At 43.3% G+C, this 20951-nt stretch overlaps 1 protein-coding gene across 1 annotated transcript in view; it reads right to left on the bottom strand.

The window, feature by feature from the left end:
* Positions 1 to 10311: 10311 nt before the first annotated feature.
* The window catches only part of METTL24 (methyltransferase like 24), a 90466-nt gene continuing 79826 nt past the window's right edge, over positions 10312 to 20951 (bottom strand). The window contains exon 5 of the mRNA XM_074948235.1: positions 10312 to 12203. Within this exon, the coding sequence (XP_074804336.1) occupies positions 11889 to 12203 (315 nt within the window). The 3' untranslated portion in view covers positions 10312 to 11888. The remainder of the gene's footprint in view (positions 12204 to 20951) is intronic.

Here is a 20951-nt window from a genome sequence, read left to right on the forward strand (position 1 = left end):
AATCATTGCACTTGATCTACTGTAATTTTAAGGAAATCTGAGTAACTTATTGCCACTACAACAAAGATACTTTTAGGATATCACAGTGAGGATTTTGCACATAAGCAAGCTACCCAAATCATTTTTTCTGAGCTCTGCCATGGAGATTTGAAAGTTCTTTTAGCCTTATGCCAACTTTCTGTTGGATTTCTCCTTTTGTGTGGGGTGTTTCCCACCACCACACATCCCCACACAACTTGCTGGTGAAGGGGCTGCCTCCTTTGAAGCAGCTGGCCTCGGCCTCTGTCCTGTACAGACTTGGTAATAGTTTTCAATAAGATGCAGCTGCTTACTCCTTACATTCTCATTGCGTTGCACAAAAATATTGTACCTCCAGACAAACTGACTTATAACATGAGCCAATTTTCAACTCCAAACAGCTGCTTTAGAATACTAGTTTATAATACTGTGCCTTCAAGCCCTGCAAACTCGTTTTGAAAATCTATCTGCCCAAGCACAAAATCTTTTCACCCTGTCTCTCCCAATTAATCATAACAAAGTCTCATTTTTGTCAGCCAAAAATCTCATACCTGACAAGGGACGGGAGGGTAAAAGGTGGGGTGGGGAAGGGGAGAACAGAACTGTGGAAAGCTGCTTTAATTAGACTAGTATCAGGATACCAGGAAACTTTTTTGAGATGTAAGTTGTTTCTCTGAATAACATTTAGGGCTTACTACTTTAAGTTGACTTAACAAAAGATTAGACGGCTGTTGCCCTGTAGCAAAATGAATATGAATCTCTCCAGTCAAGCTCTTTGAATGTTGGACATTCTGTGACTCTCTTGCAGCAGTCCAAGAGGACCTCACTTGTTTATTGAAGGGTGACATTTTCAAAAGTGCCTACATGACAGGAGCCTTGGGCACTTAGGCCTGGTCTACAGTACGTGGTTATTTCGGAATAAGCTGAGTTAATTTGAAATAAAACTGATTCCGTCCAGACGACCAAACCGGTTTTTTCGATTTAAAGAGCTCTTTAATCTGATTTCTGTACTCCACCTCGGCAAGCGGAGTAGCACTAAAATCGAGATCTCAGTTCCGGGTTACAGGTACTGTGGATGCAATTTGACGTTATTGGCCTCCAGGAGCTATCCCAGAATGCTCCCTTGTGACCGCTCTGGACAACACTCTCAACTCTGATGCACTAGCCAGGTAGGCAGTAAAAGCCCCGGGAACTTTTGAATTTCATTTCCTGTTTGGTCACTATCAGCACAGTCTACCATCACAGCTGACCATGCAGACCCAGATTTCCAGACGAGCTCCAGTATGGTCCAAACGGGAGGTACTGGATCTCATCACATGTTGGGGAGACTAATCTGTTATGGCAGAACTACGTTCCAAAAAAACCCCACAAATACATACGCTAAAGTCTCCAGGGCCAGGACAGAAAGAGGCTACTCCAGGGACAAAGAGCAGTGTCGTACAAAAATCAAGGAGCTCAGGTAAACATACCAAAAAGCCAGGGAGGCAAACAGGAGCTCTGGGTCATAGCCCCATACATGCCGCTTCTACCGTGAGGTGCATGCAATTATGGGGGGTGATGCCACCACTACCCCAACACTATCCATGGACACCTGCAAGGGGGGAGTTGCATGGAGCGAGGAGGATGAGTTATTGGAGGCCGAAGAGATGGAGGAGGACAGTGCACAGATGGCAAGTGGGGAATCCGTTTTCCCCCCCTAGCCAGGAACTATTCTTAACGCTGGACCCAATAGCCTCCCCCCACTCCCAAGGCAGGCTCCCAGACCATGACCCTAGAGAAAGCACTTCTGGTGAGTGAGAGCCTGATCAGAGCCGCGTAGGGGGAAACCCAGCCACTCTGGGCTGTCCACGTTTAGTTTAAAGGGCTCATCCCTGCTCAGAGCCTCATCGGAGCCACACGGGGTGTGTGTGTAGGGGGGGCGTGTTGTGTGAAGCGATCATCCCAGAGAGCCGGCAAACCCACCAGGCATTGCTTGCTATGGGAAAGGGGGCCTGGCAGTTTGAAAGCATTGAAATGAATGCGGAATAAACGGAACCCTGTGTGCCCCTAGGGCTTACCATGGCTGCCTGCAAGCTGAATTCTGTTGCCCGGCTGCGTGTGATAGCTTACTCACGCCAAAATGGCAGGCACTTGGTATAAGAGGCAAAATGTGACCTTATACAGAAAGAACACGTGCGGTGTACTATGAATTGCCTGTTTCACTGAGAAAGTGTCTCCTTTGTTCTCTAAAATGTATCTTTTAAAATACTACCCTCCCTTTTTCTCCTCCCGCAGGTGCAAATGTTTCAACGCAGCCCCTATCTACTCCGTCCCAGAGGCTGGTCCAGATTAGAAGATGGAAAAAACGAACTTGGGACAACATGTTCGCCAAGCTCATGCAGTCCTCCCGCACTGATAGGGACCAGCTGAATGTATGGAGGCAAACAATTGTGGAGTCCCGTAAAGCGTTAAATGAACCTGAAGAGAGGAGGGACGCACGTGATGAGAGCGGGCAGGATGCTATGGTCAAGCTCATGAGGAAGCAAACGGACATGCTCCGCTGTATGGTGGATCTAATGCGGGAAAGGCAGCAAGACTACAGACTGCCACTGCAGCCCCTGTATAACCACCCTCCCTCCTCCCCAGGTTCCATAGCCTCCTCACCCAGATGTCCAAGAACAGAGGGGGGAGGCTACAGGGACCCACACACTCAACCCCAGAGGATTGCACAAGCAGCAGAAAGCTAGCATATCCAAAATTTTGTTTTGGTTTCTGGACTTGTCCTTCCCTCCTCCTCCACCTCCCTCCCCCAGTACCCCCCGGTCTACCTTCTGATCTCTCTCAATGTGTTGTGCAACAAATAATAAAGAATGTTTTTTTTAAACAATTGTGACTTTATTTCCTTTCCTATGTAGGGTAACTTCAAGAGAAACAAACACAACTGTCACACCGTACCCTGGCCAGTCATGAAACTCGCTTTCAAAGCTTCTCTAATGCGCAGTATGCCCTGCTGCGCTCTTCTAATCACCCTGTTGTCTGAAATTGGCCACCAGGTGAGTTGCCTCAACCTCCCACCCTGCCGTAAACGTCTCCCCTTTACTCTCTCAGATATTGTGGAGCACACAGCAAGCAGCAATTACAATTGGAATATTGGTTGTGCTGAGATCTAACTGAGTCAGTAAACTGCGCCAGCGCACTTTCAGACGTCCAAAAGCACATTCTACCACCATTCTGCACTTGCTCAGCCTATAGTTGAACTGCTCCTTACTACTGTCCAGGGTGCCTGTGTAGGGCTTCATGAGCCATGGCATTAAGGGGTAGGCTGGGTCCCTGAGGATAGCTATAGGCATTTCAACATCCCCATCAGTAATTTTCTGGTCTGGGAAGTAAGTCCCTTCCTGCAGCTGTTCAAACAGAGCAGAGTTCCTGAAGATGCGAGCGTCATGCACCTTTCCCGGCCATCCCACGTTGATGTCAGTGAAACATCCCTTGTGATCCAGCAATGCTTGCAGCACCATGGAAAAGTACCCCTTGCGGTTTACGTACTGGCCACCCCAGTGTTCCGGTCCCAAGATAGGGATATGCATTCTACCTATTGCCCCACCACAGTTAGGGAACCCCAGTGCATTAAAGCCATCCACAATGGTCTGCACATTTCCCGAAGTCACTACCCTTGATAGCAGCTGGTCAATGATTGCATTGGCTACTTGCAGCACAGCAGCTCCCACAGTAGATTTGCCCGCTCCAAACTGATTCCCAACTGACCGGTAGCTGTCGGGCATTGCAAGTTCCACAGGGCTATGGCCACTCACTTCTCAGCTGTGAGGGCTGCTCTCATTTTGGTGTCTTTGCGCTTCAGGGCAGGGGACAGCAAGTCACAAAATTCCATGAAAGTGGCCCTACGCATACGAAAGTTTCGCAGCCACTGGGAATCATCCCATACCTGCAACACTATGCAGTCCCACCAGTCTGCTTGTTTCCCAGGCCCAGAATCTGTATTCCATGGCATGAACCTGGCCCAACCCCACCCAATCGCCACATGCCATGCTTCTAGGAACATCTGTGTCCATCTCCTCATCACTATCGTAATCGCGCTGTCATCACTTCCTCACTCGGTTTTGCAGGTACTGCACATACTGCTGGATAATGCGCGAGGTATTTACAATGGTCAAAACTGCAGCATAGATCTGAGCGGGCTCCATGCTTGCTGCACTATGGCACCTGCATGGGTAATCCTGGAAAAAGGGCGCGAAACGTAGGAGAGCAGAGTGGCAGTGGAAGAGGCGCTGTTCGGTTCATGGTAGCTGAAAAAAGGTGGGAAATGGTTGTCTTCTGTAGCTTTCACGGAGGTGGGAGCCCAGGACAGACAACATGGAGAAGCTCGGTAGCGCAGCAAGAGCGGGAGAGCAGAGTTGGTGGCGGAAGCTGTGCTACTCGTTTCACGATGGCCGAGCAGAGTTGGCAGCGGAAGCAGTTGATGAGGAAGAGAGAGTAGATACTTATAGAGATTACATAGAAAGACAAGAGGAAATGCGAGGTAGATTCATAGTACTGGGAGAGAAGCGGTGCACCGTATTGCACCATCTGCTGAAAGCAGTATGGCATCTGCACACCAAAAAGGTGCGAAACGATTGTCTGCCGTAGCTTTCACGGTGGGAGGAGCAACTGATGACGCACACCCGGAAACACTTGCGAGAATGTGTTTGCCCCATCATGCACTGGGAGCTTAACCGAGAATTCCAATGGGCGCCAGGGACTGCGGGAACTGTGGAATAGCTACCCTCAGTGCACCGCTCCGACATTCGATGCTAGCCTCAGTACTGTGGATGCACCCACCAAATTCACATGCTTTAGTGAGGACACACAAGACCGAATGTATAAAATCGCTTCCGAAAATTTGAATTGAATAATTTCGAAATAATTTCATACTGTAGACGTACCCTTAGAAGTTTCTTTGACTTAGGCACCTCAATCACTCAAATCAATTACCTGCTTTTGAAAATTTGACCATAAACCCTTTTATTACCTTATTAAAATGTTAAAGTATCATTAAAGTGTTTGGTGGTATTGTGCATGTTTGAGGCGCACTGTTAACTTACTGTACAATAGGCCACTGAGAGAGTGCTAGATATATTTGACTTTAATGGTCAGAATAAGAACTAGAACGTGAAGTTGTGATTCAAACCTAGTTGAGTATCTCTTAATAAAAAGAGTGACCGCATTGATCAAGCTTGATTTTCCTCAATGGCCTTATGGGAAGCAACTTCAATAATATGGAGACTTATGAAGCTTAACTATGGTCAGTAGCTAAGCAGACATGTTTCTGGACTACCTCAGGCTAGAGTGCTGGGTTAAGGCTTGTCTGCATGGGAAACTTTGCCAGTTGGAACAGTAGAATTATGCCTTAAAAGTTATACCAGTATAACTCTGTGTGCTTCCAAAGGAACATGAGTGCATTTTTAAGTGTCTTCATGGTGAGCTGTCGGTATAATTTATAGTGATTTTAAACTCACACCTTAGCTTATACCAGTACACCTTTCCTAGGTAGCTCTTATTTGCCCTCAGGCAGATTAGCTGGTTAACTGAAGCTTTTTGCCTCTTGAGTCCTCATGTGACACTTCTCCCTCCACTCCCCAGTCTCTGATCTGTCCTTAGCACACCTCTTTCACATTGTGTGTCTCCTGTGTGGGGAGGGTTTTAGTCAAAATCCAAGATGGCTTGCATGAAAAACACCTAAAAAGAGAAAGGTAAAAGAACCATTCCCTGTAGTTCTCAAATGATGCAAAAATGGTGATGAGCTTTTTTTCAAACCATTTTCTCCACAGCCAGGTCCTCACCTCTTCAAGGAGATAAAGGAAAGAGAGAGAGAAAAGTGCTAGTGGTAAGTCGTGCCCTTTTCCCTGAAGAATAAAATTCACAAGTGGCTTAAATTTTGACTGTGGATTAAGACTTTCTCAGGGCCACAAGTCTACGAGTCAGGCTGGGCTCACATGAAGCACTCCTCATCATCTCCATAAAGAATAGCACATACCTATTTGTCTGAAGTCACAGCTTTCCTCCAAAGTGAGCTTGGCTTTGGCTCCACTTCAAAAAGGTAAATAAGGTTGAAGTTAAAAGTATTGGTTGGGAGTGGGAGGTAAAAGTGGGAATTGAAGAATTCCAGTTAGAGTTTATCTGTTTCTCTTTTTAAGAAAAAAGTAGTTTGGAGTTACCTGACTCCTAATGCTTTCATTTTTGCATATTGAGGCTCTTTAGAAGTGGCTATGTGGTCATGTCTCACTCAGAGCTGGCTCCTCTATTTTAGAAGGGTTTGTGGCTTTGCATCTGTTGTCCAAAAGGTAATTAATGGTCTGTTGGTTCTAGTGTTCCAGATCTCACAGCAGACCCAAGTCACAACAGCCTCTCCTGTTAGCTCTGAAACAGCCTCTGGTGAGGTGGTAGAGAATGTGGAATAGTAACCATTGCTGTTAGTTCACACTGTGCCCCTCAGAGGAGTTATCTTTAGCAAGAGGTTGAGATTTATAGGGATGTCATGGCACTTTATCCTGTTATGCATTTTTTTCTACGTGATACGGATTAGACTGTGGATTAAAGGGGTTTTAATATGAACGCTTGGTCTCCTTATTATTCCCTTCAAAGGCTGTATTACTCTACCTCACTGAAATTAGTCTTCCAAAGGAGGAAAATAATGAAGAAGGCCTCCCTCTCCAGAAAAATATTCAAAAGAGAACTAACCCAGTTTGAGGCTTGTTAGATGCTATCATCATTCCCAGAGAGGTGCAAAGCATAGCTATTCCAACCCCTATTTCTTAGACTGGGCTTTTGTCCCTTAAATGGACCTTCCATTAATATGTTATAGAAAAAGGCTTTAATCCTTTTGTTGTAGGGCTCTGAAAGGACCTTTATGATCAAAAGATGGACACTCATGAGCTGAAACTTTTTTAAAGCTTTACTATTGTATATGCAGCCTGTGCTTTCAGGCCTGTTGTAAGTGGGGGTTTAATTTAAGAGCCTTTGGATTACATTGTGGTCCAGTTATTTTGATTCAAAAATTAATTTATATTAAATATACAAAGGAAGAGATCATCACTATAGGCACTTATTTTTTCCCCAACTGTTCCTGAAGTGTGGGTGTTCGTACATACCGACACACGCCCTCCTTTCAGGAACAGTTGAAAATATGATTACTTAGGTTGGGTAATCTAGTCAAAATGGAAGAAACATTCCAGTTCTTATTCAGGCTTGAGAACTTATCTGTACATATCGTGAAGTGGGCTTGTCTTTGATCATTCTGTGGTTTGGCTCTCAGATCAAGTGAAGTAGAGCGGATGATCTCTGCAAAGGCTTATTCCAGAATCAGCTGAAATATCTTACAATGACATAACATAGTTATCTCACAACAGGGTCTTTCGTTTAAGAAAATGCATTGTTCAAGTGGAAGTCTTCTTAGATATTGTCCATACAAGACTGTAGGTCCCAAGAGGAGAAAGAGATGCAAAAATGTGTCTGAACTTCAGTCAGTGTTTATTGTGACTTTACCCTTGGAAATTTCAGCAATAAAACTGCTCTAAATAAACTACAACTACTGTCATGTTATGTAACCAAGGAAGAAGAGACCAGGAGTGATCTACTAAATAATTCCAGAAAGTTCTTTCTAGAGCAGAGACGCATCTAATAATGCTAGCCAAAAAGCATGAGAAATAAAACCAACAATTTGGATAATAAAACAGCTTGGCTCAACTCCCAAATAATTCACCTGAGAGTATTTCGTTCCAGGTGCTTTATCTTTGGGATTCCTGCAACAGCCTTGTTTGCATCTGCCAAGAATCATCATTCTAAAGGATAGCACAAAGGATCAGCATGTTTTTCTTGCACGTCCTTTGATCCTTCAAGTACTGATGCCTGTCCTGCTAGCATAGACTCGTACATTGTGATTCAGACTTGATCAAAGTCTGGTCCCAGAGGTGTAAACACAAATTACATTTGGAGGGGGCCAAGACACCAGAGTTGCTACTGTCTTTCCTGATCAGGTTTAAAAACCTGTAAATAAAACAATTCTGTGTTCTAAAAATGGAACAGTTCCTTTCAAGATGCCTCAGCACAGGACTGCTGTTTGCTATAATGACCAGCCGTCCTGTGTCCAGCATGACCATAGCGAGGGTGCCTGAAAAGTGAGATTGTTTGGCATAGTCGTGGCCAGTGTTACACTCTACAGCTCTACAGGGCACCAGCTGTATGTAGGATTGACTGCTTTTAAATCAACTGTAAATTAAAATCAGTCACTTAGGCTGGAATTAATCAATTATATCAGTACAGTTACTAATGCAAAGCAAATGTGCCGTTAAGTGGGTATGATATTAATGATCTGACATTCTAGCTCTCCATTTCCAAAAGCAGCAAGCCTTGAATTACACTTTTGAATGAGTTCCTTTGCTATTGAAAGATTATCAGTGTGATCCACTTTGTCTTTTTGTACATATAAAGCAGACAGATAATTCAGGCCCTTCTTTTTCAGCGAAGGAACAAGTAGGAAAGCAGGATGGATGTTTTCTAGAAGTAACAGGTTCTGCTCTATTGTACAGTCATCTTCTCAGATTCCAATGGCAGATTCAGGTGAAGAAGTGCCTTGTGCATCATATGTGGCATTACTTGTCCCATGTTACTGTTTGATATGTGATGGAGAAACATTTTTAAATTAAACTTTGTTAGCATTCATTAGCATACTGGGAAGATGGAAAGACTTGGTAAATTTCATCCCCCTACTTCAACCTGAGATTTGGCCCTTTAAATGAGAAAAGACTAACAAACATGGGGGGACGGGACCAAAAGTAAGTCCCAAAATCGTGACACCTACCTGTTACAGCCAGACTCAGAGACTCTAAAGCTGAAGGCCTGGATAGTGTGTAAGGAAAACTAGAATTGCTCATTTTTTCCCAAAATAGTAGAACGACCTGCACTCCGCTAAAGAGTGTCCTGTCTAATCTAAGACTGCAAATGCTAAAGAACTCCTGTAGCTACTCCAATATTTTTCTGGAGGAGGTACAGAACCAGAAACGTTTGTTCCCACCCTGCTCACTCCTGATTTTATTTGGGAATCTTGAGAAAAGTGATGAGCTCTGGGTATTCTAAAGTTACAAGTCTGCTGTAACGTCAAGAGATGCATGATGGAACTTCAGTCCATTTCCATCATTACACTCCTACATTGTTTCAGAGCAATAAACTATAATAAACTTGTGTGTCTCCTTTAGAATCTTAATTTAATTTCTTGGGAAAAGTTTACATAATCCATGTTTGGAGCCTCTAACTTGTGCTTTCTTACACTACTAATCTGTAGCGAGTTGTTATAGATTACCAGTTTAGTTATTAGAAGACTGTCCCATGGGAAAAGATGATGTGGCACTATTTCTAAAACCAAGTTGTTAATCACACCCAGATTGATACTATCCCAATCTGACTTCTGAAAAATGACTCAGACATTCTCGGGGTTGTTAGTGATCACTTTTAAGTCAGATCCATGTAACAGCTGAGGAAGTCTGATGACTTTAGGCATTTTTATACAAACTCTTATGGCTCTGTGTCCCCTAAAGAATATTACTGTTCACTACATAAGAGTTTGCATCCAACGTGCTTGTAGTAAAGAAGGAATTCCCTCTCCACTTTCATTCAAAGATCATTCCGTAGGATCATAGCTTCTTGAGCAGAACGCTAATTTACTTCAGTGGTGTAGATTGACCCCATGAAAAGCTCCCTCCATGGAATCTGTAACTACAGGTAGATGATGTGAATCAATCAGTGCAGTGCTTAGCTGCAGGGCTTCTTCAGTGTTGTAGTTCTCGGGAGGCAATCAATAATTACAGCATTTATTTAGGGGTTTGTTCAGCATGACATCAGAGTTCAGCTGCCTGGACCCAGGTTAGTACAGAAATGAAAATTGAAAGCTTATCTATAAACTGGGTCCTCTTTACATCAATCTGTCTGGAAGTCCCAGCCTCTTGTGGAGCTCTCTGCCACAGGATAACAATGAGGCCAAGAACTTACTAGGAGTCAAAAAAGAATTGGACATTAGCCACATAAATAGCAAGGACTTCTTTTACCTGTTTTAAATGTTTAGAAGTGAGAGAAACCCCATTGCATCAGGACATAAAGCAGCCTCTCACGGAAGGGAGTAGGAAGAAAATTCCTTGGTGGTGGAAGAGGCAGGTTATTCCATAATTGTCAATTTCAGGATATTTTGCCTCTTCCACTGAAGCATCTAGTACTGACTTGTACTAAAGAGTAGATGGATCACTAGTCTGCTCCACCATGGTAATTCCTAGGTTCTAAATGGGTGGCTTGGAGGTTGCTGGGGGAGGAGCCAAGGGAGGCAGTACTAAGCAGCAGGGGAAGGAAAGAGCGAAGAGGAGGAGAGGGCTGAGCCGGCTGCTGCTACCATCTTACAGGGGGAAGACAGTTGACTGGAGAAGATGCTGCTTGTAGGAGGAGCCTGGAGGGACAGGGGAGGAGAAGAACTGACTGATGTAATTGTGTGGCACTAGTTAATGGATCTGGGGAAATTGTGTAGCAGGGCACCCATTTAGTATGGTACACAAGTGTTAGGAAAATGGTACATAACTTCCTCTGTTTGCCAGCCTCGGAAGGCAGGTCTATATAGCATGATGGTGTGTGCAGTGTAGCAGCACAGCAGGGAGTTTGTGATGATAGGTGTGAACAAAGGAGTGAGGGGCTTAAAGGAGCAAAACAGGAAAAGAATGATTGAGGAAAGTCTTATTAAACATAGTAAAATGAATTGAGGATAGACTGAAAACTGAGTGGCAGGGGAGAAACACCAAGGCTCAGAGCAGATGGGAAAGTAAAGGAAGTTAAAGAATGGAAAAGGAAGGGGAAGTACCAAAGCAAGGGAGACTGTGTGTCTTTTATTTAATACAAAGTTTAATGGCAATACATTACATAAAAATACTAAATTCTCTCTTAACCCCCCTCAGATGGGTAGTATTGGATGGGCTAGAGTTTTTGAAATGTTCACATAAACCATGCACTCCTTCACTATGTTTCTGGTAAAGTGAGGGGGAAATGACTTCTCTGGGAAGTTTAAAATATATTGCTTGGGCCTACTGAGCCTGCCAGTTGGGTTTCTGAGGGAAACCTGGATGAGCCAGTTGAGTGATTTGAGCTTGTTAGCCATTGGAAGGGGGACTGATTTGAGTGAAGAATGCATGTGGAGGAGGCGCTGGCATGCATATACCAGGGGCAGGTGTAGTATCTGAAAATACATTACACCTTTTTAAAAATTGACTAGATTTCCTATTGACTGTCCCTTTTAAGTAATTGTTGGTTGGAAGAGAACAATCTGCCACAACTGTCATGGGAGTGTTTGTGTTTAAAGTAATAAAAGGTGCTAGTCTAAGCACAATCATTTAAGGAAAATGTATCACTTGGCCATCCCTGAGAAAGTAACTTATTTGGATCAGTGATTTTTTTCAGCAGCATCTCTTGGTGTTCACTGTACTAGAGCTGCTCCCAGTGAATTTTCAGGGCCAGAGTCGGGGAATGCTCTCTGCTGACCTTTAGGAAGGCTGGGGTCAATCCACAGCCATGTGTGGAGAACTGTTAGCCGCTTTAGACGAACACTTAGAAAATGTCTCTCATTTGTTTCTAATAAAGTCTAACTACGTAACTTATGGAAGATGCATGTACAAAACAATTTCAATGCCGGATCTCTTTTTAGTTTTCCGAAACAATGCATGATAACATTCAGCTTTTGAGATATTGCTTAGAAACATTTTGATAACAGGGCCTCGGTTTGCAAGTTCAGTAACTTTTGTCAGCTGCTCCAATGTCCTTTTCACTAATACGGTTCAGTGGGATGATTACATGTCATCAATTCCTTTATGCTATTTCCATCTTGTGTTCACCCAGCTCAGTGTGTAACAGCTACTTGCATTGAAGGCTTCCTTTTTCAGAAACATCTGTGGTTTCAATAAGTCTTTGTAAGTGTGAAAAAGCCTGAAATCCTTCAGTTCTAATTCTTTGAGAAGACTGTACCAGTATCGGACCACCATGCTGTCATTGCCACTGACCTCAAATCCAGGCCAATGAATGTGGACTTCAAAGACCAATTGTCCTATCTGTTCAACAATGTCTTCCAGAATCAGGTTTTCCAAAATTTTCCACTCAGCACTTTCCATATCTGCCTTGAGGACATCAATCTGAAACAAAAAAGCTAATTACTTTATGAAAAAGACAGACTTTGCACTTGCTGTTGATAACCATCTGACGTGCCATGCTTTTCAATTTCATTCAATTTTACTTAATTACTCTTGAGTATGGCTGTTTTTGTTTAGCAATCCCAGCACCTCCTGGGGATAATTGAACCAGTTTTTGAAGTTTCATAATTGCTTGTTCATAGCTTCCCCTCCCCAACTCCCCACGCTCTCAACTCCCTGTTTTAAATGCTTTGTAGTTTGAGGCTTCTAATGAGGGTACTAATGTGGTCATTAAACTACTATATTTTATTATTCCTTTACAAATCCTTCGCATGTCTCAAAGTTAGAGGGGTGAAAAACACACATTGATATGCAAAGATATCGGATCATACTTTTCTTTAACTTTGGCTGTGCCTGGGCTGAAGGAAATGGTATTTGTCCATTACTTTCTTTACTATTACAAAATCCACTGAGCCAACAAGTTGTTTGTTTGTACAGCAATAACACTGAGGGTCCCAATCAGGACTATTATGTTAGGACACTCACTCGCTCCCTCCCTCCCTCCCTGCCCCAAAGACCTTCCAATCTAAGTATATGAGGACAAAACAGCTGCATACAACAGACAAGGGCAGCAGAGAGTAACAGTGAAATTGTTTTTGGTCTTACAGCCGAGGGCATTCTGCACCAAAAAATTAAAAATTCTGTGCACAATAGTTAAAGATTCTGCAAATTTTATTTGTCAAATAAATGTGTAGGCTCCAGCATGGCATTAGGGAGCACAGGCCACTGTCTGAACAGAGGTGGGAGATCACAGTGCAACTCCCCCCCCAGGACACGAACTCAGCGGTGAGGCTGCACCCAACCCTGACATGGTGCAAGGACTGGGCCTGCCCCAGAAACACCCCAGGGCCCTGCCCCTCTGTGCCAGGTTCACCAGATGTGGGCAGGCAGGCTCAGCCTGGCAGGATCCAAGTGTGGAGGGGCTTAGTGTGGGAGGATCCAGGTGTGGGTTGAGAGGGTTCTGTGTGGGGCAATCTGGATACACAGGGATTTGTTGGTGGGGTTCTGGGTGCAACAGTAATGGGACTCTGCAGGGGGATCCAGGTGAAAGTGGTTGGAACTCAGTGGGGTGGGTGTCTGGGTGTGGACAGAGCTCGTTGGGGGGTCTGGGTGTTTCAGGGTATGGGGGTCCAGATGCTGGGGGAGTGGGGCTCAGTGTCCTTTTACCTCCTGTTTTTGCCTAGATATTGCAGCTTATGAGGCATGACAATGCTACTGCAATGCTTGTTATAGGGGAAAATGAGATGAGTGAAACATAGTGTTTCATATGCGTATGCATTTTCTTGTTTGTGGGCTTAATGTCAGTCAGATAATATTGTTTCAATTTTTGTGATTTAACTTTTATGTAAATTTCTGTTACACGGTTATGACAGAACAGAAGTGTACAGCTGAAATGCACACAAGCTGACCATTTGGGGAGTGCTTGGTATGCAGCTCTTTGGCTGTGGTAGATGGAACACTGTTTTGACTTGTTTTGCTGTGACCCATTCAGAACTCACAAGCCATACCCAGTTGGTCCAAGTACTTGGAGGGGAGATCTCCAAGGAACATTGAAGTGCTGTAGGAAGCGGTGTTTGTGATTCATTTGGTGGTGCTATTTCCTTTCAATCAGTCCCAGCATGCTCTTGGAGGCGTGCCTTCTAGTGGAAGAGGCTTAAAACCAGGGCCTTGACCACTTGTGGCTATTAAGATCCCACAATCCATTTTGTAAGTGTAGGACTCCACCACAGCACTGAACTTAAATTGAGTAACAAGGCTTAATTTGTGCTGGGGCTTGCCAGGGCTGAGTCCCAGCACCTCTTTTGTTACAAATTAAGCACTGCACCCACTCCCCTCTCTCTGAAATGGGTTGGGCTTGTTTTGAAAGGCAGTGCTGCTTTTTTCTACCTACCTGGGAGTAGGACAGGGAGTTCAGAAAGGCATGACTAGAACTTGCTGGGTAAGCAAACTGGAGACAATTGAATGCTACTCTGAAGAACTGGATTCTACCCCTGCCTCTGCCATGGAATTTCCTATGTGAAGCTAGGCAGGCTACTTACACCAAACTTTCCACAGGTGGTCATTAATTGTATAATCCTCATTTTCAAGGTGCTTGACTTGAGGCACTGGCATCTGACTTGCAGCTGAAACTAAGGGGAGTGGGAACTGTGCTTTGAATATATGAAGTGCTATATAATGTTACTTATTAAAAAAAAAAATCAGGTCCTAGGTGTACCAAATTCAGCACCCAAAATCAGTGGATACTTTTGACCTTAATCTTTGTAGCTCAGTTTCCAATTTGCAAAATTGGGATATAATACTCCTTCACCTCACAGCGGTGTTGTGAAAATGAATTAAAAAAACATCCGTGAAGCACTCAGATACTTTAGTGCTAAGCACCATAGAAAAGCCTATGAGGAAACTAATAATTATGTCTCCAGAGCAAGGTTTGAATAGTGTACAGTAAATAAAGCTTACAGCCACACACTGAACAATGAGGAGAAAATAAAATATTGACTAGCTGATCATTGTCAGTATTGTCCATCCTGTGCTCTGAATGAGGCAGAGGGTCCTGTGGGAAAAAATAGTATGTAATCATGTAATTAAAGACTATATCATAATGCATAAGCACAAGGGGGCCAAATTAAGGGTGCACAGGTATCTTCAACTCTGGCACTTCCTAACTTTCAGTGCTTGATTTTGCTACCTTTAATGTAGCTTTTTGTCTTTAATAGTTTATATATCAGTTTACTTGTGAAGCATTTTAGACTCTATTGTGTTGACAAGCACTATAAATATAAATTGTATTTCCTTAACTCATTATGACATTTAAGGTGAAAAGTAGTTAAGGGATGAACCCAGTAGTTCCTCTTTATAAATTCAAATAGCTGCTGCTTTTCCAAAATACCTTTAAAAAATTGGACCTTGCTGTATTTTTGTAGCTAATTTACAGTCTAAACAAGTATGATCATTACAGGACTACATTGCAATGCCTTAGACACCACTGGCTTTATCTTCATGGGACTGCTGTAATTTTCAAAAATGGAGACATTATCTAGTTTGAAAACTTTTCAGAAAAATTGCTGCTTGGCTTCATTCTCTCATTTCCCCACTATTCTTGCCCCATAGTGATATAGTTTGAGGTCATTCTGTCACAATCTATTTACAGTTATTGTCTAAAAAATATTAATAGCCCTGTAGCTGCATTGGCTGAACAGCAGGCACCCTGCACATTCTATCCCACTTTCATAAAACTGACTTGAAATGTGGCTATTAACTCATTTTATCCTGCAGAAAAGTTGGTTGCCAAGCCACAATAATGACTTCTATTAAACACATACTGGAAGGAGCAGAAAAGAAATATGATGCTAGCAGACATGTGATATATACCCAAGCCAGAATTTCTTAGTTTAACGTTCTACTAGTCAGTGCTCTTCATTGCTCAGGCAAAGACAGAAACACATACACATATCTGTTTACTTACCACCTGCTCATGTGCAACTCCGCTTGCCCTACTTGCTGTTATGTACCAAGGGCTAAATCCATGAAGGTACTTAGGCACTGTAACACTCAGCAATGCAACACCTAATCCCTAGGCATCCTGCCACCAAGTTTGGCATCCAGACTTCTCGTACAATGCATGGTGAGAGACAGGCAGCTAAGAAAGGGATTCTCGGAAGCCAGCAAGTTGAGCAGGGAGCTGCTTAAACTAGCCAGGAGTGAAATGTAGAGGAAAGAGGCCACATACCTTCTCCTACAGTTTGGCACCTAAGCAGTCAGACTTGTGCTCTGGCAGGCTAAATCTAGATGAGAAATCTCACCAAAAAACAAGCAAGCATGACCCCAGAATACCCAATAGTCTGGGGATTAGGGCATTCACCTAGAAGGGGGGAGTCACAATTCAAATCCCTGCTCTGCCTGATTTGGAGCAGGGACTCCCAGGTGGGAGGCTGAGCTTGGTAGACTCTTGGTCTAATTTTCTTTTGAAATTGTGTGAGCATGTGTGAGAGAGAGAGAGAGAGGTTTGAATGAAAGTACGCAGATTACTAATGGAAATAAGCCTCTCTGTGGACCATCTCCTAGGATTAAGGATATATTTTGAAAAACCTACTGGAGGCCAAACACCTTCTGACAGATTTCTTCTCTGAGGATCCGGATGTCAATATACAATGATTCCAGCATGGTGCCGCCTAGCAGAGAATTTCTGATTTTGAGATTTGAGTCCTTTGAGGGAGTTAACCCACAAAATAAGCTCTGAAAATGTTAGTATTTGCCCTGGGTGCCAGCTGTTAGAGCTCTGTTCATATGCCTTAGCTCTGTGTGGGAAATCTAGTCATCCACGCTATGGGAGATAATTTTGATCTGTGTAACTGATAGCTTCTGTGACTTGCGGCTGGGTGGACTGTAGAGGCTTAGGGGCCAGACCTCTGTTTTCAAGCTATTTCCTTTCAGTACTGAATTATACAGACAATGCCAAAGCTGCCACATATTGACTTGCTGAAGAAAAACACTGACACTGGAAAAAATTATTCAAGTGCTGGATTACAAAAAAGGCCACTTGAAAACAAAGTATGGGGAGCTGCAGAGGAAAGATTTTTAACTCCATCTCAGATTCTTAACGATGTCAAAGAGCTGCCACTGTTGTTCACCGAGAACACTATTTCATGCACGGAAGCCCCTGCTTAATGGTGGAAGTATAGCTCATTCACTTTCACACTGTCAGGACTTGGTTATGTCAGTCTTTGGAGTTTGCCTCATACAATGTTGCTTCTGAGAGGGCGCTTTAGCTGCACTCAGGTTGTGATCTCTGACAGGATACTGTGTGGTCCCTGAAACCGCTAAGAGGCTTCCTTTTTTAAATGAAACCTGCCACAGCTGATTCAAGTATTAAAAAATGATGCTAAGAAATTAAATAACAGGAAGTAAATAATAGCCTTGAACAAAATGGTCTCAGGGTTAGATTGTAAGCTTCTGTGGGCATGGAGTGCATCTCCTCTGTGCTCTAAAGCACATATTTCTCAATATCTGGTCCATGGACCAGTGCCAGTCCCTGAGATCTCCCTGACACAGTTTAGGAAGGCAGCAAGCCAGTCCCTAGCATCAAAAAAGATTGAGAAACATTGTTCTAAACTACTGTGTTGTTTATAATACACCATAAATAATTAAAAAGCTTAAAGGGACACCAACTTAAACATCATGCCATTGTCTAGATATATTTTATCTACAACTGTTCCAAGTAACACCAGAGATTAGACTGAGAAATTAAAGATGAATTCGATTCATCACATATTTAGATATTATAAATGCCAAGTTTGTATGTTTTCTAAATATTTTACCCGTCTGAAGATGTACCACCCTCTTGTGTCCTCCTGCCCACAACCTTAAGAATATGTGGAAGTTGCACAGATGCAGACTGTTGGGTTCCAAATAGCCGTTACTATTAACGCTCAGCAGCTATGCTGCTCTGGCAAGGTTGTGGTAGCTACAGCAAAAGGGGACAGGGAGGCCCACCAGAGGGCACACAAACTATTTAAAGGGATACTACACAATTTCTATACAGTGCAAACAGTATTCTACCCGTCAGGGAAAAATGGGCCCTTTCCTCACACCACTGGAGCATATGTACCAACTGAAGAAAGTATGTGAGGAGAGGATTTTAGGTGTCTAATGTTTCACACATGATACACTGGCTCAATTACTGTTTTAAAGCTAATGACTGGCTGTGACCTTGTGTCATTTCCCACTACACAAGAAGAGTTCAGTTTGCCTTGATAATCTTAGAAATAGCAGAGATATCAGGGATTTAGGATGTTTGGTACCCTCTGAGCACCATTTAGAGCTCCTTGGAGAGAAGAGTCAATTGAGAGTGGATTGCTGGAGGAAGCAATTACTCACCACGTAGCACCAGCACCCCAAAAGAGAGAAATGGCAAATTCATTGCAGGTTAGTCAGCCACCATTCCTTTGTTTCCAAAGGATCAGTTTTTCAATGTGGAATGAAGAGGGGAATAGGATATTTTATTGCTAGTTCAAAGATATGTGGAAGTGCTCATGATCAAACATCCCTGCAGCTTCACATTAAGAATTCATCCAGAAAGTCGATTATAAGACTGATCCGTGCCTGACCTCCAAAGCCATGATTAACAAATTATAATTTTCATATCAACTGCATGATGAGACAAGCTCTGTTCTCTGTTGTATCTGTCTTTTGTTACCCCACCCTTAGTTTAAGATGCCCTCAGTAGATAAGAATTTAGACACTACTATATGAATGCAATCCACATTTTGGCAGTAGCTTTCTTGGGAAAAAGCTGTATTGTGTTTTTTAAATTTTTTCTTTCTTTCTTCTGTGACTTGCTAGCCTCTCTTCTGCAGTCTTTCCGTATGTTTTCCCTCTTTCTCCTTCCTTCTATTCATCCCCTTTCAACTTGATTTCTGTCCTCTTCACCAACAGCCTATTGCTTAGCTCCCTATTATTTCCTTGCCCTGTGCCCTTGTCTCTCTCCTACGCTGGGTTGTAATTGATGGCAGATGGAACAGTGGTCATCCTTAAGAGCAAAGTGCAGATGCAGCAGTGCAGGACCTCCTTTCCTGCTATCTCTTCAATCCAAAGAGAATGGATATCATCTCTGAACAGTGAGAGGAGGAAGAGGCTCTGCTGTGCAGTTGCATGCATGCTCCTGGGGCCCTGACCAGGATGGTGAGGGTGCAGGGCTTGGGTGAAAAGATAAAGTGCCCCTACCCAGGCCTGTGTTTCTTACTCAACTTGGATCAGAACTAAAGTTCCTTTTTGTCCTCCAGATGATGGCATTGTATAGATAGCTTCATATCCAAATAATTCATTCTTGGTTCCCAGCTGCTGTTGGCTAATCATACTGCTGCAGGGGCCAGAACAGTGTTTTTCCATTCACAGCTGAGCAGGAGGCTGTCACCCTTTCTGTCAATTGTAGGCCTCCCTACCATCATCCATGCCTTTTTCACCTCACAGTTAGAGTCCTGCAAAGTGTTCTGCATGGGATTACACCTTAAATCAACTTGGAAACTGCAGGTGGTGCAGAAAATGGCAGCTCGCTTGCTAAGCAGTGTATCTCCCTGTGAGCATAAAATACCTGTGCTCTGGAATCAGTATTGGCTGCTAGGGCGTGACCACTTTCCCCATGTGCCGCACTACTACAGCTGGGATCAGTGGAAGTGCTCCTGAGGGAGAACCTTTACTTACTGTCGTCTTATTCTGTTTGTTCGTTCTAGAATGATGTGCTCCTGGTCCGTGACAGGGCTCCTATGTGCTATGGTAATACAAATGATAAGTAATAATTATACAAAAGAAGAAGCTGCTGACACAGTGTTCTCCAGGAGACACCACTGACTTTGGAATTCTCTCTTTTCTTTGGTCCAAAGTAGCCCAAATGTGGTGACATTTAGGGGATGTTGTAAAGCTGGTCTATCTGGGCAGGCATTTGGAAAAGGTTGAGAGGCAGAAGGTGCCTATTTATGTGGGGAAAGAGTATGGTTTTGTGGGGGCTGAGGTGGGGAATTACAGATTTATTGGCTTTATTTCTGCAGAGAAAGGCTGTGGGTTTGCTACTGCTGGCATTGACCTGTACATTAGATGCTTTCTCAAGGGCTAAAGGAGTAATATTTTATGGTCAACATATCGGAATAAAAAAATACATAAAATGGCTTTGACTTAAAATTTTGAACATGATGTGTTGGGTCAAGACAGCTTCCAGAAAGCAGGGCTGAGACATAAAGATAAAACAAAGCCCCTGGAGTGTAATAAATCAGTCCAGTTAAACTGCATTAGTGTCTTTTCATTTGACAGGAAATGACTTGTTTAAAATTACTGGGATGTTCCCTGCCCACACAAAAATCTGCCCAAATCCTGCTAAATTGCATACGACCGATCCCCTTGGCTTCTAAAGCTCAGTGTACTCTTTTTTGCTTGGCATGTAATGTATCACATCTCTTGCTCTGAGCACCTTCCTATTCACCATTGCTGATTCTATTGAACTCACATTAAATCCTGTTCTCATTTTAGCCTCTTTCTTGCAAGAAAAGTGTGGTAATTAAAGCTTTTGGCCCTGGTCACTGCTTTGGAGATTATTCTGAGCTAATGGACCATTCATTTATAACTAAATTAGAGTAATTCCTAAAATTAAGCTACCCCAGAGGAAGCAAGGTGTGAAAATGTTGGATTGGCTCAGTTGATGTTTTACATAATGTTCAACCAGTGACTTTTTTTTACTTGCAGTCAGTGTCATTAACCAATACTAGCAAACCTCTGATCTGAAACAGAAGACACCATTTGCACTGTCTGCTGGTGTTGAGTGTTTTTTCCAACCTGCAAAGCTTATCTATGTTAAATAGAAAAGGATCAAAATATCATCACCTATTCGGGGCCTTGCTGGTCCTTCAAACTGTTGCTTAAGGGGGTAGAAGAATTCTCTTGAAAAGGAGTTTTAGAAGCCTAAATCCTACATTATGTACTGGAGAATGAAGGCAAGCCTCTGAATAGCCTAGGGGTTAGGGTATCTACCTAGGCTATGGAAGAACCCCTACGCAGCCAGATCGGAAGGGATTTGAACCTCTCTCTCCCACATCCCACCTGAGTGCCCTAGCCAGCAGGCTATAGTATCAATCTCTTGGTTGGGCATGCTCTCTGGCCCAATGAATAGTTACCAAGTAGCACAGCTTCAACAAGAGAGATGGAGAA

Source organism: Natator depressus, chromosome 3 (genome assembly GCF_965152275.1).
Source record: "Natator depressus isolate rNatDep1 chromosome 3, rNatDep2.hap1, whole genome shotgun sequence".
Lineage (NCBI taxonomy): Eukaryota > Metazoa > Chordata > Testudines > Cheloniidae > Natator > Natator depressus.